General features: G+C 36.7%; 1 protein-coding gene across 1 annotated transcript; it reads left to right on the top strand.

The window, feature by feature from the left end:
• The first annotated feature begins 417 nt into the window (after positions 1-417).
• On the top strand, positions 418-1,380 carry LOC101435327 (olfactory receptor 13C8-like). Its single transcript, XM_004462370.1, has one exon. The coding sequence runs from the start codon at positions 418-420 to the stop codon at positions 1,378-1,380; it is 963 nt and encodes a 320-aa protein (XP_004462427.1).
• The last annotated feature ends 10,496 nt before the right edge of the window (positions 1,381-11,876 follow it).

Here is an 11,876-nt window from a genome sequence, read left to right as displayed (position 1 = left end):
ATACCATTTCCTGCTTATGAAAATTTGACCTCAAATAAAAATTTCAAATGCATTACAGGCAATCAATGCCAAACGAAGCACTGAGGTCTGCTGGAACCTAGGCTGTGGCCACTGATTTGCAGGCAATATTTAAACAACAAAACTTGTAGAAAGGTTAAGAAAGTGTTTTGGGTGTCAAAGGTCCTACAATCAAATGTGCTGAATCTGAATCCTGGGAAAGTCAAGATCACACTTACTGCTCTTCTGGCCTGATTTACAGATAAAAAATTGCCCTGATGATATACTGTTGCTTCCAAACCCAGGACTTCAATGAGACAGAATACAATACTTAAAAATGAGAAGCTCTTGAGGGCCTGTAATAACAAATACCTATTCTAAAATCCATAGAGAGCCTGTTGCAGAAAGAGTATATGTAACATGGAAAGGACCAATGAGTCCATGTTGACAGAATTTGTCCTGGTGGGGCTCTCTGCTCACCCAAAGGTCCAGACAGTTTTCTTTGTGCTAGTTTTATGGATGTACCTGATGATCCTGCTGGGAAATGGAGTCTTAATCACAGTAATCATCTATGATTCTCACCTGCACACCCCCATGTATTTCTTCCTCTGTAATCTTTCCTTCCTGGACATCTGCTACACGACCTGCTCTGTCCCACTAACTCTTGACAGCTTCCTGACAGTAAGAAAAAGGGTTTCCTTCTCAGGGTGCATGGTGCAAATGTTTCTCTCCTTTGCCACAGGGGTCACTGAATGTGTTCTCCTGGGCATGATGGCACTTGACCGCTACGTGGCCATCTGCTACCCACTGAGGTATCCCGTCATCATGAGCAAGGGTACCTATGTGCCCATGGCAGCTGGGTGTTGGGTCGCTGGGCTGGTGGACTCCATGGTGCAGACATCTCTCACGATACAATTACCATTCTGTGCTAATAACGTCATTCACCATTTTGTCTGTGAAATTCTGGCTATCCTGAAACTGGCCTGTGCTGACATTTCCACCAATGTGATCAGCATGGCAGGGTCAAATTTGATTGTTCTGGTGATTCCACTGCTAGTAATTTCCATCTCTTACATTTTTATTGTTGCCACCATTCTGAGGATCCCTTCCACTGAAGGAAAACGTAAGGCTTTCTCCACCTGCTCAGCCCATGTGACAGTGGTGATTATATTCTATGGAAGCACCTTATTCATGTATGCAAAGCCCAAGTCTAAAGATGCTGCTGACACAGATAATGAAGGTGTCACTGAAGCTCTTATCTCCCTCTTCTATGGAGTAATGACACCCATGCTCAATCCCCTCATCTATAGTCTGAGGAACAAGGATGTAAAGGCTGCAGTGAAGAACATACTGGGGAAGAAATTCATCTGTGACAGAAGATGAACATGGACTATGGGATCAATATTCAAAATTTGGGCAGATATATTAGAAAAAGAGAAATTATCAGCTGAAACCAAATTCACTATGTGTCATTCAAAACTATATGACAGAACTATTTGGTTGCTGTTGTTATGATTAGATTTCTGTTCTAACTGATGAAATAGAACACACTAATTGTTTTTTAAAATATGGAACTGCAAAATATTAAAAATATCTTAGGGATCCCCAGTTAGAATGGATCACTTTCACAACTTTAGAATATAATCAATGTTCAAAGTGTTCTAGAAAGACATTTGTACCTCTTAATTGAGTATATTATTAAATGATTCAGCAACATTAATAGTAGTCTGCATATAACATTGTAGTATATGTTCACTTCTAAGTTTTTTGATCACTTTAGTGTTTGTGTCTCCCACAAATATCAGCTCTTGGAGGATAGGACCTTGTGTGTTTTTATCCTACAGTCTCCTAAAGCCTAAAACAAGAGTTTTGCACATATTAAGTGCTCAGGAAATACATTTTGAATAAATAAAAGGGCTACATCATATATGAAACTTAAGTGTATGCCTGTCATATCTTAAGTAATATAGGTTATTATAAAATAAAATCGATTAAACATAATATTTTCAAAATGAGTTTTATTTACTGTATCCTATAAACAGTGCTTAATGAGGCATCACCCATTATTTTCTCTACAGTGTGCACTGTAATGCAGAGAAAGAAGTTTTTTTCCTCTGCTACCACAACTTTCTGGGGTAAAACTAAAATACCTGAAAGAGTCCCCTGGCCCTCAGAAGAACTGCCAAATTCCACACATTTGGTTTGCATAATCAGGGGCTTTCGGCAGAGCTGGATGGACAGGGCTTGTCTGGTCCTGTTGTCTGCTCTGTCCTGTCACCGCTCCCTGGAGCGCTGCTGAGCTGGCCTATCTCTACCTCCCAAAACAATGTCCTAACGCACGTCCAAGGACAGTTGTCAGGTGCATACCTGCACCCGGAGCATTGGGAGGGCAGCTGGACAGCTACCACAACTTCTTTGAGATTGGATACATAATAGGAATGAGTCCCCTGGTATTCCATCCTAAGATTTAACTTAATAAAGTAACTCTAACTTGACAAAGTAGCAGTGTGTTCCTCTTGGACATCGAGACTAGGCTGTAATGAGGACCTCTTTTCTACCCCTTTACCAGGATTCCCCGAGAATCAACCCTGGACCTCCTATATAGTAGACGGGAGCCCAATCACTTGAGCCACATCAGCTTCCCATAAATGCAATATTGATATACAATTCTCTGCTTCAAACGTGTAGTAAATCAGTTAGAGCCTGAGCAGATTTGGGAAAGCTATCATTTCCATACACAACTAAATATAGGAAAGTAATAGGAAGAAATGTGTTTTCATTCTGAAGTTGTTTTCCTATATCTAAATTGTAGATTTGAAAGCCTATTTAGTATATTCTAAAATAGATCATCATAATATTCATACAATTATATGAAAAAGAACACTGTATAGTTCATAAAACACTAAAATACTGAGAAGAAGGGATAAATTTTGGAACTTAGAAAAATAAACATAAGTATAACTCCATTTTCTTCACTGATACATACCCAACACCCATCTAAATTCAATGTCTGGATATGATATGGTATTTATAAATATTTGTTGAATGAATACACAGTAAACATAGGGGGGAAACAACTCTGCAAGTTAATATATAGCTTCCAACATAGTTTCTCATGTTCATTTTATTGGACCCTCATGAAAACTCTTCAAGGAATTAATATTTCCCCAGATTTGCAAAAGAGAAAATTTAGTTCCAGAAATGTAGAGATACTTAAAGTTACAACCAGAATATTGGAGGTCTACCACCTGGACTCAGATTGGCTGAGAAATTCAACCCAAGCCTCCTAATCTATCCATTAAAATGCACTATATATCCTAATGAAGAATATTAATTAAAATATCATTTAAGCCTCTAAAATGGCCATGCATAATTCTTACTTGGGAACATTTCTAAGAATATTACCTGTATTTTCTCAATTAGTGTTCATGACTCTCCTATGAACACTCACTACTTCCAATCTGTATATGGAAGCTGAGAAAATGAAAGCAACTCATACAAGACCTCAGACCTGATAGGTGGTGGAGACAAGATATCAGCTCATACATCCTTTCCCAGTATGTGCTAGATCATATCTAACGTACTGTTAATTAAAAGCAAATGCTTTCCCCAAGTGGACAATGCCATAATGATCTCAGAATTATCAGAAGTGTACTTTAAGGCAATATAAACCACATAGAATCATTAGATGTAACACTAGAGTCAGAAAAGTAAATGATTTCAAGTTTTGGATGGCCAGGAAGACCCAGAAGAGATTCTGAAGCAAATGTCTGGTTTTTCTTATCCATGTCATCTGATTTTAGAATATCAGAAGACCAAACATAAAATATATTCACTCCCAAGCAAAATAGTTCCAAATTATCTGAGTAACATTTTTAGATTGTGATAAAATCAATGTTTGCTTGAATCTCTGACATCTAGTTCTCCTCACCAATGTGTATGACTATAATACAATGAAATGGAATATAGAATGTGTCTACTCCTATAGCTAATATGTGATGGTCTATCTAGATCAGACATAGACCCAGAAGTAATGTCTCCTGCTGTAGAGGATACAGTCCTGAGCTGAAGAGATCAAATAAGTGGATTACTACAGACTTCAAACAAGACTTCTTTATTTCATCCGGCCCAGCAAGTAGGTGGTGGCAACAGCAAAATTCATGTCAAGAAGGACAGGAATTTTGAATAATTAAGTAAAACACAAGTCTGAAAATTTCAAAGCAACCTTGATTTGGGGCATATTTTCTTCTATGCTGAAACTGCATACCATATTCCAGTCAATTTTATTGTGTATATTATAGACATTTAATCATAATGAGTTGACTCACATGCACTGCAATTTAACATCTATTTAAAGGCAATGTTGGTTGTTGATCTCCTATTGAAGTCCACTCTTAATATTTTGTTTGAGTGTTCTTATGACAAAGCTACTTAATGAACCTGTTCTGCATGAATATGGTAGAGAATCCTTTATAAAATCTTTTTGCTTATTTTATTCTATAACTTTAGAATTTATCTTGATAATTTACCTGTTTAAGTCAAACTGAGAAAAAAAATTTTTAACTCTTTATGTGTGTGTATTTGTATATTACATGATAGCTTTACAAATAATCCTCCTTTATATTATCCTAATTTTTTCTCCAGTTTGAAAGGCATAATCTATCAATGGTTACCAAGTTAGCAAATAATTCTTGAGTCTCATATTTGACACCAAGTCTGGTTCACGTCTTCACTGACTTTAATATGCATATGACTGAAAAACTGCAGATTCTCATTTAGTATTTAGGGGCAGGGCCTGAAATTCTTCATTTCTAATAAGTTCCCAGATAATGTTAATGAAATTCCTGCTGAAATAACATTGGTTTTCAATGTCTACACTGAGTTGGCAGACAATCCACATCTTTCTCCTACAGAGATAGTTTCTTATGTGTTATAATAAAGTTTGGCTTAATAACCTGGAAAAGTGTAACAACATACTTCTTTTGTATTTTAATGAAAACTCCCAGCATGCTGTGCTTTAAAATTATTTTCAGAAAAAGTAAATTGTTGATAAAAACACATTTTTGAAGAGCAGGGTAACTTAACCTGGACTCTGAAATGTTTTTATTATATTGCTGACAGCCTACCTGTACCTAGTCATTTTCCAAGCACAGGAAAGAGAGTGAAACAAAAATCCAAGGTACCTATCATTATAATGGTCATACTCAGGGATATTGGAAAACTACGTATTACATATAATATAAATATAGTTATATTATATAGTTTGGATTAAATCTATATGTTTTTCCAGATGGAAGATGTTTATGAAAAATCAATCACTCAAGGGATAATTCTTCAAGAGTTTCAGACTCAGGCAAGATCTGGAAATACGAAAAGGATTAGACAGGGAAAGAAAAGAAGAGGGAAAGTATCCTGAAAGGGAGATGTAGAGCCCAAGTTTAGGAGTAAGTAGAGGCAACACATCTGTTAGGACAAGGAAATTTCTTTATGGGAATGGAACAAGTTCATCTGAGTAGGGCAGTAGGGCCAGAGTACATACAGTCTCAAAAGTTTGGCAGAAAGGTGGACAATCCTCTTTTGGTGGAGAAGGGTCCGTTAGCAGAAAGTACCAAGTTTGAGATGAGCACTCGGACTCTGTGACTTTAGCTATCCTCTATACCTGGCAATATGATTTTATGAGGTTTTTGAGCAGAAATGTGGCATACAAGTTAAGGTATTTAACTTAATGGGGTTATCAGCAACTACTGACTTAATTCATCTTAATTGATCTTTCTGTTATCTCCATCAGATTTGGAATTGGTCAGAATCACACCCTAGCCCTCACGTGGGATGAGAATGTCAGCACAGCCATACTTTCTGACTCTCGCACTTGGTTTGTTGTGTGATAGCCGTTGGGAAACTTGATGTAGAGGCAAATAGTGACTAGGAGCCAGAAGCCAAACTCATCAGAGGGATTTTCACCACAGAATCAATCTAAAGAATACTCAGTAGAAATATTTCATTTCTCATGAGAAACAAATAAGGAAATGAGTTATCTCAATTTTAAGGAAGAGAAAAGTGAACTTTAAAAGATGTTTAAATATTTATTCAGGTTAAAGTCACAAATACCAAAAAAAATCATGAATGGTTAATTTATTTATTAAACTTTGCATGCTTCTAGGTATCATATTTTGTACTTGACATTATGCACTTGACCGAATGTACACACAGCTAACGGGCAGTGACAAGACCCAAGGCCTTTGCCTTTTTCTCTACTACCCTAACTGGTGCCCAGTAAAATCTGCACAGAAATCATATTTTAACTGCAGGGCTCTGCCAACAACAAGTATAGATAACAATGAAGTCCCGGGACATCCTTAACTATATCCGTTCAAGAGAGACCAGTGGAAAGTGACAATGATTCTACACTCACTCAACAAGACTTCGTATTAGAAACCTAAGTTCTCCCTAGATAGTGTCCAAAGATTGATTAAAGGATGCCCTGCATAAAGCAGGGGCATGAACACTTTGACCAACCCAGTCATGGATGCGAATGTAAGAAAGGTGGTAGGGTATTCACTTACTGGGAAATATGACAATGCTTCAGGCCTGGCCTTGGGTCCAGGACTTCAGAGTTTGTTGGCTTCTCACTTCCACCCAACTGAGGAGAGAGCATCTTAGGCCTCCTCAAAGCTTCCCCCTGCCAAGTGCTCCAAGGTTTGCCCTCCGAGGTAAGAATCCCTCTGAAATTCAAACCAAATTGAACTAGGTAATGTCTCACTGCCTTTGTTGTTTTAAAAAAAACTTTTCCTTTCTTTATTCATTTGTGCAAAGACAATATCACAATAAGTAATATAAACATATTTTTAGGCTTAAATTTTCTATTTTGAAAGGTTCAGGACATTCTCTCTTCTTCCTATCTGACCATATTAAATCAACAAAACAGCAAGGAAAAAATTTATTCCCTTACTTTTCTTTAAAGTCATATTGGGATAATTATAATCCAAGTACCTGTATTAGTCAAACAAGGGGTGCTGAGGCAAGGTACCAGAATTTTGTTGGCTTTAATAAAGGGTATTTATTTAGGGTAGAAGCTTACAGTTACCAGGCCCTAAAGAGTCCAACTCAAGATACCTTAAGAGGTATTTTCTTACCCAAAGTTTGTTGCCATGTACTGACGTAAGATAGCAGATATCTGCAAGGGTCCAGCCTTCCCCCTTCCTCCTTCCTTTTGAGGCTCCACATCCCACCTTCTTCAAATCTCAGGTGTAGGCTGGCGTAAGGCTCATCTCTCTTCTGGGGCTCATCTCTTTCTGGGTTCAGCTGCTCTGCTCACTCCACAAGGCCAGCTGTAAACTATAATATCATGTAAATGGCTTGGCTATTGAGTTTAGCAGTTTAAGTAAAAAACTGTTACAAGAGAAACAGGAGAATGGTAACTCACTGAGCACTTATATACCTAGTAAAGTTTAGTTTGTTTTGAATTAAAAAATTAGACCCAGAATTTTAACTACCCTAATTACCATCCCAATCAAATAGAACATCTATGCATCTATGCATGAATTCCAGATAGCAGACAAAATATTTTGAACTAATAAACATAAAACCCACTGATTGGACTGTTTTTTTAAAGTCTGTTTTACTGGGTTTAAATAAGGAATACCAGAATAAAACTAATATATATTGAAATCTGATTAAAGTACAGTTTTTAAATCTCTGCTTTTGTGGTAAATTTCTAGACAAATTTTAAATGCAAAGCATAAAATATTGTAGTATTTGCAGGTACATCCTGGAGAAGTGACATGCTTGTCTTCAACTGTTAAAATTCTGACCTTTCAAAATAATAGGGTTTTAAAGCAATTTTTTCCCGAAAATCAGCCTTTGATTTTAAACTTTTAAATTGTAAATTCCAATTAAAATAATCCTTACAAATGAATCTTAAAGTTATTCCTTTCAGTCTCTATTAAATTTTTACTCTCCACTATATATTCAACACAGAACCAGTTTCTAAATAAATATCTAATGAAGAACAGTTTTAATGTAAAATAGAACTAGATAATTTTATACAACTTCTACAAAAAGTCTGGAATGTAATTCATGCAAGTGTTTTTGGAATGAAAGGAATACAAATACATAATAAAATAAATACTTGTATAGGAAAAAAGTGAGTTTAGAAGTTTAAGACCAGACAGGGAAATATATAGAATTGAAATATTTGCTCAGTGAATTCAAATAGATGGATATACCTTACTGAATAAATGTGCTTCAAGAACCTCTATGAAGCTATATTTTCATTCTTCAAACAGAATGAGTATTCTGATCATAAATTTTCATATGTCACTGAAAATATTTGGATTCTGGGAAATAAAATTCAATTAAGAAAGCAGATTCATGATTTTGGTACATGCATAATCACAGATACAAACACCCATAAACTATGCTATGTGTGCCTTAAAATACAAACAAAAATTTATCAAGGTTCTTTTATGAAATATATGTTCAGAGCTGTTTAGAAAAGGAAAACACGCCATAGTAGGTAACTGTTAAAACTGCCCTTTCTGTAGATGAGTAACTGAACTACAAATGGCAAAATGGCAAATGGGAAAATGATGCTCCGAAGTCACAGGGCTGCTCGTAATAGTTGAATCATTAACAATGACAACATTCTATTATTTCAAATGACCAATAAATGCTTTTGCATATACAAAATAACTATTTGTTTTTGGAGGCAGAAATGCAGCAGGGTTTTATTACTTATTAAATTTTAAATTTTGAAAATATTTTTCCAATAACATATATATTAATTCCTTCAGTCAAGAAATATTTTCTGAGCATTTACTAAGTGCCAGGCAGAATTCTTTGCTTCTGATAATATAATATCTGATTATTTTGCCATGAAATGTGTGCTAGAAGAGAGTTTTGTTACAGAAATATAACACATATGTCCCAAATTACATACAATAGAATATATTTAATAACGCTTAAAAAACTGAACGTTTCAACATTTTTCCAATAAGCTTGGTGAAAGGAATTTCTTAGAAATTCTAACAACTTTATTGACATAGATTGACACCTATATTTTAGACTCAAATGTGGAGCTTGAAATATAACCTTAGATAATTCTACCAATAAATTATTTTTAAATGAAATAAAAATGAGTTAAATTGCTGTATATTTTTTTTCCTAAAGCAGGAAGGAAGGTACTTTTCACAATTACCTCTATCATTTCATATATTTGCCAAGTTCATATGTATCCCAGGAGATATTTTTAATAAAATAGTATTTTTATCTTTATATGTTATGCTTCTACATTTTAATATACCCAAATGAATTTTATTGTATTTTTTAAAAATATAATTTTTAGTTTTTTTAAAAGATACTTAGATTACACAAAATGTTACACAAGAAAATGTAAGGAATTCCCATATCACCCACTCCCCATACTTCCCACCCTTCCTCATATTAACAACCACTTTCATTAGTGTGGTACATTCATTGCAGGTGATGAACACATTTGGAGCATTGCCATTAAGTATGGGTTATAGTTTACATTGTAGTTTACACTCTTTCCCGCTCAATTCCATAAGTTATGGCAGGACATATAATGGCCTTTATCTGTTATTGCAATGGCATTCAGAACAATTCCAAGTCCCAAAAATGCCCTCATGTTACACCTCTTTTTCTCTCTTCCTGACTTCAGCACCTCCAGTGACCACTGTCTCCACATCAGTGACATCATTTCTTCCATTGCTAGAATCGCAGTAAGTCTATAGTAGAACACCAGTAAGTCCTCTTTAATCCATATTTTATTTCCCAGTCATGAGGATTCTGGGACTGTTATGCCCACTCCAACTCTACTTGAGAGCAGGCCTTGATCCCATATGGCTGATGGATGGGGCTCTCTTGCTTGCAGTTGTAGACTCTCTCAGTTTCTTGGTGTGATGGTTGTCCATCCATGCCTCCTTGTTAGCTGTCCTGGGTGAGTCCAGTAAACTGGAGAGTAGGTGTTGCAACTCCACTGAGACTCAGGGCATAGATGGCACATAGATGGCCCAAAGATGCTTACTCTTGGACTCCAGAGCATTCTGCCATGACCACAGGACCTGGGTATCTCCAGAGCCCTCAGGAGCCCCACTATTTGGGATAGTATCTATTTTGACAGTATATGAGATCCTGCTGAGCATTACCTCTGGGGTGACTTTCTGACTTACTTTGAGATTTCTTACCCATATCAATTCATTTGTCTTCACCATTCCCTCCTTTTATTCAAGGTCTTTTTCCAGTTGCCTTGCTAGGTGGTACTTGGTAGTAATTCCTTGGTGCCAGGGAGGCTAATCCCCAGGAGTCATGTCTGATGCTTGGAGGAAGTTAATGCATTTATATGCTGAGTTTGGCTTAGAGAAAGGCCACATTTGAGCAGCAGGAGGCTCTCAGGAGGTAACTCGTAGGCACCCTACAGCACTAGACTATGTTGCTGTTTCAAAAGCAAAGGCTTGTAAGCATAATCGTAAATATCAAGGGCCCATCAATGGCTCATCCTCCTTCACTAGTCATTGCCCTGCACTTGGGAGTATTGTCACTGTTCCATTAGAGAATGTGGCAGAGCTCCCCAGGATGGGAATTCAATATTCTCTCTGTTGTTGTGTGAATCTCTACTGATTGTGGCAATGTCCCATGAACAATAGAACACATTTATATACCTTATATATGTGCCCAGGTGAACTTCATCCCATGAATCCCCCATCACTGACACCTCATCCCAATGATCCTCCCCTGCCATAGTTGTAACCCTTCTGTGATCCAAAACTTCTTAAAAAATGAAGCCAACCATATCACCAAATACAATTAATAGGAAAATGAAATAATAATGATAGATTTAAACACAAGAAATAAAATACATAATTTAGAAAAACTAAAACTAAAATAAAATTTTAAAGTTGGGATATTAAAAAAATGAAAAATATATTTTTTAAATTTTTGGTGTTTTACCTTTCATCACTGTAATATCTGTTGTCCTGTCAGTACAGTGACATTTTCCTACATTTCTTCCCCAGTGTTTTAATTTTTTTCATTTTGTCCTCAAATAAGTTTTAGGTCACAGTATAGTCACATACAGAACACAAGGGACTCCCATATACCCTTTTCCTTCTTCCCATATCAATAATATTTTTATATGTGGATGGTACATTTGTTACAACTGATATACAAATATTGAAACATAGCCACTAACCATGGTGAATGGTCTACATTATGGTCTATACTCTAGACCATACACTTTTATAAATTTTTGCTGAAATTCAACATGGTCTGTATCCATCACTGCAAGATCATGCTGAACATTTCCATTGTGCCCTAACTACCCCTCTTCCATCTAGTATATTCCTCCTTCCCCTCTCCTCAGGGCCTATGGTAACCACCACGCTTCACTCCTTGAAAGACAAGATTCATGGTTACTTGTAACAACACTGAGGACTTGACACATTGATCTGTCCTACCCTACTAGGAATTGCCCAGTCTCTCGAGAGGCACTCATACCTCTGTTTGAGAACATATTGGTCCTCCTGAGGATGGGAGTTCAACTCCTTACCACTCATTATGTGGGTCTCCACCCACTGATACAAAACACTATCACAAAATGATCACTCGCACATTCTCTAGAAGACTGCCCTAGTGCACCCTGGCCAGAATACCCCCTCATGCAACACCCTAAACCAGTAACCCTTCCTTGTCATATGGCCAAATAGCTTTCCCAACATTATAGTGTACCCACCAATCCCCAATGTTCACCTGCATGCTCCCCCAGCCCTACCCCAGTTCTATGGACCATCCAACCCATCCTCCCCACCCTACCTCCCTCTTGAACTTGCATCACCCAACTCAGTAGTATCACTACATCCCTG

This window comes from Dasypus novemcinctus, chromosome 8 (assembly GCF_030445035.2).
Source record: "Dasypus novemcinctus isolate mDasNov1 chromosome 8, mDasNov1.1.hap2, whole genome shotgun sequence".
NCBI classification, from domain to species: Eukaryota; Metazoa; Chordata; class Mammalia; order Cingulata; family Dasypodidae; genus Dasypus; species Dasypus novemcinctus.
Note: the sequence above shows the minus strand (reverse complement) of the source record. Positions and strands in the feature narration are given on the sequence as shown.